Genomic DNA, 6,345 nt, shown 5'->3' on the forward strand with positions numbered 1-6,345 from the left:
CCTCAGGATGTGAATGTAACCAGAGACACCGACCGAGAAACATAGGAACTCCATCTTCCAGTAGGGTATTTGACAAATCTATACAACAGCTAACATAAACCATATATCATACAATATGGCCATAACACCTTGCCTTGATTACTATCTATGTTCTAGAAAAGAGCTTGCTCCTAAATGTGCGATCCAGTCGTGAATACAGGGTCTTTCTCAGTGGGGTGCAACATTTACAACATTCTCAATACAAATGTAATAGAATACAGCTCCAGACACCATTCCCTGTTCTACTTTAAAAAGACTCATGGGTGTTCTACGTAACCAATTTCTGAACGTTCTGTAACGTTGCGCCCTCCTGAACACGCCCCTGGAGAGTAAGAGTGGTAGGATGCAAGTTTCTTACCAGGAGCATGGCCTGTTCATGGAGCAGCTGCTGTTGCAGGATCTCCAGGTGCCTCTGCTCCTCTTCCAGCTGCCGACGAATGTACTCCTGTCAATCAAACACAGCCTCCATGATTGGATGAAATACGGGAAGTGACAAAACTGCCCAGCATGTAGGCTAATTAGAGCGCTTCTTGTCACTTAAAGACCTACCTGCTCACGGTCGCTCCTCCTCTTCTCCTCCTCCGCCCTCCGGCGCTCATCGTCCTCTTTCCGCCGTCGTTCCATCTCCTCCATGCGCCTCTTCTCCTCCTGCTCGCGGCGGCGCTGCTCACGCTCCTGCTGCCTCCTCATCTCGCGCTCGCGTCGCTGTTGCTGTGAGGCACCAGGAGGGGGCGACAGAGAGAGAACCTCAGGGATACGACACACAGGGAGAGCTGAAATTCTAGTTGGGATTCCCTGTTCAAAGATATTATGAGATATCACTGCTACTATGGCAATGATTGTCCATAGTAGCAGTGATCTGAATGATTTGAGGAAAACAAGAGAGGATGGGAAGTCAAATACAGGCTTTGGTGAAATGATCAAGCGAGGAGCAGCGGTCTATAGATCTAGAAATATAGGACACCTTTCATCCTTGTAATGGCAGTCTTCTGAGACAGCATGGGCATCGTCATCGTGGGCTATCCAAGTTCGACCCTCTATGGGGTGATCAGTTTCTCTGTCCATTCGTGGCTGCAGGATCAACCTACACCCTGCCCATTTCTTCAAACAGCAGAACTAGCCAATCGAGTTGTTCAGAGCATGCAACACCTCGCACTGTACTCGCACCTTAAATTATACGTTTTACTTAAACACCTGTTTTTTTTATTTTTATCTATGAATCAATGTTTATTAACTCTACCTCCTCCAGCCGCCTCCTCTGCTCCTTCTGTTGCTCAATGCGTTTCTGCCTCTCGGCCAATAGTTGGCGCTTGTACTCCTCCTGCTCACGGAGCTGCTGTTCCTGCAGGAGCTGCTGTCGGCGCAGCGCCTCCGAGCGCTCCTTGTTCTCCTGCTGCAGCCGGATGAAGTCCTTACGCAGCGTCGACTCACCCGGCATGTTCACTATGGAGCTGCAGGGAGGACGAGCGGAAAAACGAGGGAATAGTGATTTAGTTCATGAGTTAATTCAATGGAAATGGCGAGTTAGTTAATGATTTGGTTCAAGGGAATAGTCCGTTTCTGTGTCAGATGGGTGGAGTTGTTTAGTGATTCCAGGTAGGCGTGAGGAGTGCTATCCCGCTATATTGGGAATTGCAAAATGAACTGTGTACATCAACGTGTAACACTAAACCATTACCTAGGCTCTCCCTCTTGCTCTCCAGCATCCTCCTCTTCCTCCTCACTCCCACTGTACTCATATTCAGTCTCGTCTGAAAAACAATACGTGGATAGTGTGACAAGATGTAGAAACATGGGCTATTCAATGTAAAGCACGTTAAAAAGCCCAAAGCAGATGTCATCTCAACATCAATCATTTCTGGGTAACAATTAAGTACCTTAATGTGATTGTTTTCTATTCAAATGGTTGAAAATAAATACAAATAGCTTCTTAGCAAAGAGCAATTTATACAACCAAAGTATCTGGGATTGGTCTGAGTGGTGAAAATGGTTTGGAACTCTTTCATTGGTCTATTAACTAATTTACCACCTGGTGATTTCACCAGGTAGGAAAAACTCCATCCTACCAAAACAGGCAGACATTTCAGGCAGTCTTTTCAAACAGACTCACCTTTCTCCCCTCTCTTCTTCTTGGTGCGGTCGATGTGGTCTTTGAGCTGGATGCGGACCTGCCTCTCGTTGGGCTGGTCCCTGATGAAGGGGTGCTTCAGCAGCTGCTCGGTGGGGGGGCGCTGGTTGTAGTTCTTCACCAGGGAGCCCTCGATGAAGCTGCAAAACTTCTTAGACCTGAAGGGGGGGGGTCAAGACAGATGAGGCCGCTAACGAGATAGTCGTATTACCACCAGTAATCATGTAATCTGGCGGGCTTGTCTGACATAAAATAAATCCATCTTCTACAACCCACTGACAAGACAACAAATGACAAACTAAACTGTCAAAGGAGCCTGAGAAACTACACGTCTGAAATAGGAAGAACCTGTTTTATCCATTTAGACAGAAATCCAGTGAGCCTTTCATAACTTATATACAATGAATATTCCGGGAAAAACCCGTCTCAGAAGAAAAGCGGTCATAATCGTAAATGCACCGGTGCCAGAGGAAAAGCTGAGGGTTGAGTTTCCCCCCGGAACGCGGGCTGGGGAGCCTCGCCGTGAGCCAACAGGCCTTCCTCCCATGTGCCACAGCTGTTCAGAGAGGAGGAGGAGGGAGGAGAGCGAGAGAGGAGACCTCTAAACCCAGCTGACAGAATCTTGGTAACTTACCATTTCTTAGACTTGAGTCGTGGGGGAGGGTTCCTTGGGATGAGGAAGAGTGCTCGCATCGGATGCATGTCGCACAGCGCTGAAAGTGAACACACACCAGAAGGGAGAAAGGAGGGAATCAGTATAAACATGACAGCGAGAAAAGCAAAAGACAAGGGCAGAAGGAACCAAGAGAGAGTTGCCATCTAAAAAGAGACGATAGAGGTGGGACCTGGGGAAGGCAGGTACTTACGAGGAGCTCCTTCGGCCATTTCAATGGCAGTGATTCCAGTGGACCATAAGTCACTCTGAGAGACACACAGTGAGAGAGGCATCAGACATAGCAACACACACACACACACACACTACATCAGTACTGAAGAGCAACATCCTCGACCCCATCGTACCAGTAGCTAAAGATGTCAAGGAGGACATAGGGGGCCAGGTTCATATATGGGCTAAAACATCTGAGTACTGTGTGGAAGAGGGCGAGGGTCATACTCTGTAGTCGTAGGTGGCCTCAGGGTTCTCGTCACAGGCGATGACCTCGGGCGCCATCCAATAGGGTGTCCCGATGAATGTGTTCCTCCTCCCCACCGTCCGGTCCAACTGGGCACTCACGCCAAAGTCCACTGACAAGACAACCAATCAGAAGAGACAAGTTGAAACTAGTTATATACAACTGCATTGCAGTAAACACCGAGACTAGGTGACTGGCTAAAATGGCTGTGATTTTGGAGCTGAGATTGGCAGCTGCAGGGTTTAGACCAATCAGGGTTGTTGTCCGTAATGTACAAAACATAATGTCACTCACCAAGCTTGACCTCGGCGTTCTCTGTGAGCAGGACATTCTGTCCCTTGATGTCACGGTGGATGACATGGTGGGCGTGCAGGTGGGCCAGTCCCTGAAGAAGAGGAGGAGGAGAGGGAGGTGTGTAGAGGTGAGACCACATGTCTAAGACCAGAGCTGAGCAATGATGTAGTGGAGGGTAAAGACTTCACCGTTCTATTGACATGTGTATTACGCAACGAACAAGGAGACTGAAGACAGGAGAAGGTTAAAGGAAAGAGGAGGGGATGGAGGGGGCCGGAGGAGAGGATGAGGAAGCCGGAGGAGAGGATGAGGGGGCCGGAGGGGATGGATGGAGGGAGCCGGAGGAGAGGATGGAGGGGGCCGGAGGAGAGGATGAGGGAGCCGGAGGAGAGGATGGAGGGGGCCGGAGGAGGTGCTCACCCGGAGGATTTCTCTGGAGATGTAGGCGATCCAGTCCTCCTTGAGCTGGTTGCCTTTAGTGTTCTTCACCAGGTCTGTGATGGAGCCCGCCCCACAGAACTCCATCACCAGCTACAAGAAACACACACAGAGATGAATACATAAGCACTTCTAAAGGCTAAATGAGTGTCAAAACAGTAAAGGACTTTGGGATATTGCTCTGACTTATGCTTATGCTGTAGATATAGCAGTTGTGATTATTCAGCCAATGGGGAACAGTCCTGCTAGGCACTCACCCACAGTTGGTCATCATGCCCTGGGGGACTCTTCTTGATAAAAGCACCGTAGTATGTGGCAATGTTCCTGTGATGGGAGTACTTCTTGAGCATATTGATCTCCAGTTTGATTTCCTCCTCCTCGTCCTACAGACACACAGACACCATTAGTCATTAGATAAAGAGAGAAGGCCGGGGGAGGACGACGTCTTAGGAAAACAACTATCGTGTGTGTGTGGATGGTTACAGATGGATAATAGTCAATCATTTCCCACATTCCACAAAGGCCAAGTCTCGCGGGGGTTGGTAAGTGCCTTTGTACGGGGGAATTAAACCCTCATTCATCCACGGCCCCTAAGCAATGTGACATGTCGACTACGCAGTACCCACACTGCCCTAACGACTTCTTTGTTTGGGAATTAATGATGTGTGTATCTCATTGTGTGTGTGTGTGGTCCATGGCAGACAGAATCCATTATCCGATCTGTAAACCATATCTCCACACGACTCAGGGGTGTGAACATGTCAAGTAAATTGAGAACCTTAACATTACGAAAAATCCCAAACAGAAACGGTTTTCTTTCCACAAAATTAAAATCACAGTGCAGTTAATATCATTTTCCATGTTGCAGAGTAACCAGGCTGTCAAAGGCCTGGGGAAAGTTGTGTCATTTTAATAAAACCAGAAATGAAGAGGCGAACTTTAGGCTACTTTAGTTAATGTGTGAATCCAGGAATTGCCGATAGATCGGCCCAGTGCACGGTTCTGACCGTCTGCCTGGTGGCCGACCTGCCTATACTGTGCACCGCTCTCCTCTCCAACATTATGCCATCGTAGTTAACGGATGGAAAAAGACAAAAGGCAAGCAACAGCAGCTACGCTCTGTATGGCAATACTTTGAGAAGTTAAATGAGAAGGAAACGCAAACTTTGTGAGGTGGAATTGGGGTACAGGTGCAATGCTTAACCACCTGGAAAGGGGTGCACCGTGAGACCCAAACCGTTGCTGGCAATAGCGCAGCAGCATTGTGAATTGACGTGGAATTTTATGAATTTTTCTTATTGTTTTTACAGAAAAGCGATTCATTTTTATTTTTTACATTTAAAAGACTTCTTTCATTTGTCACATCCCTAATACGACTGTACATGTACACATCAAATCCCCTCAGCTGGAACTCCATTAGAGCCCATGCCTACACATCAAATCCCCTCAGCTGGAACTCCATTAGAGCCCATGCCTACACATCAAATCCCCTCAGCTGGAACTCCATTAGAGCCCATGCCTACACATCAAATCCCCTCAGCTGGAACTCCATTAGAGCCCATGCCTACACATCAAATCCCCTCAGCTGGAACTCCATTAGAGCCCATGCCTACACATCAAATCCCCTCAGCTGGAACTCCATTAGAGCCCATGCCTACACATCAAATCCCCTCAGCTGGAACTCCATTAGAGCCCATGCCTACACATCAAATCCCCTCAGCTGGAACTCCATTAGAGCCCATGCCTACACATCAAATCCCCTCAGCTGGAACTCCATTAGAGCCCATGCCTACACATCAAATCCCCTCAGCTGGAACTCCATTAGAGCCCATGCCTACACATCAAATCCCCTCAGCTGGAACTCCATTAGAGCCCATGCCTACACATCAAATCCCCTCAGCTGGAACTCCATTAGAGCCCATGCCTACACATCAAATCCCCTCAGCTGGAACTCCATTAGAGCCCATGCCTACACATCAAATCCCCTCAGCTGGAACTCCATTAGAGCCCATGCCTACACATCAAATCCCCTCAGCTGGAACTCCATTAGAGCCCATGCCTACACATTTATTTCAAATGACAGGATATAATCATTTTAAATCCAGGCTTTGCAGCAGTAGAATATAATGTCAATGTGCTATCCCCATATCCATAACCTACACACACACACACACACACACACACACACACACACACAACCCCTCACAAATCAAAATGGGGTTTTAAATGGGGTTTTACACATCCAAGACCTAAACAGCCACACAAAAACAGCCTCCCCACCTCACATGAAAACGGCGAGGAAGACAGCAAAAG

The 6,345-nt window shown here is 48.0% G+C and overlaps 1 protein-coding gene across 20 annotated transcripts in view; it reads right to left on the reverse strand.

Moving 5' to 3' along the window:
• The window catches only part of LOC109879430 (mitogen-activated protein kinase kinase kinase kinase 4-like), a 50,030-nt gene that overhangs the window by 21,749 nt on the left and 21,936 nt on the right, over positions 1 to 6,345 (reverse strand). For all 20 annotated transcript variants that reach the window (XM_031792557.1, XM_031792550.1, XM_031792559.1 and 17 more), the window contains exons 4-14: positions 4,290 to 4,415; positions 4,015 to 4,125; positions 3,595 to 3,685; positions 3,282 to 3,412; positions 3,034 to 3,088; positions 2,802 to 2,880; positions 2,150 to 2,325; positions 1,718 to 1,790; positions 1,280 to 1,490; positions 589 to 750; positions 398 to 484 (exon numbers count right to left, since the gene is read on the reverse strand). In XM_031792557.1, coding sequence (XP_031648417.1) covers positions 398 to 484; positions 589 to 750; positions 1,280 to 1,490; positions 1,718 to 1,790; positions 2,150 to 2,325; positions 2,802 to 2,880; positions 3,034 to 3,088; positions 3,282 to 3,412; positions 3,595 to 3,685; positions 4,015 to 4,125; positions 4,290 to 4,415 — 1,302 coding nt within the window. The remainder of the gene's footprint in view (positions 1 to 397; positions 485 to 588; positions 751 to 1,279; positions 1,491 to 1,717; positions 1,791 to 2,149; positions 2,326 to 2,801; positions 2,881 to 3,033; positions 3,089 to 3,281; positions 3,413 to 3,594; positions 3,686 to 4,014; positions 4,126 to 4,289; positions 4,416 to 6,345) is intronic.

This window comes from Oncorhynchus kisutch, linkage group LG16, assembly GCF_002021735.2.
Source record: "Oncorhynchus kisutch isolate 150728-3 linkage group LG16, Okis_V2, whole genome shotgun sequence".
NCBI classification, from domain to species: Eukaryota; Metazoa; Chordata; class Actinopteri; order Salmoniformes; family Salmonidae; genus Oncorhynchus; species Oncorhynchus kisutch.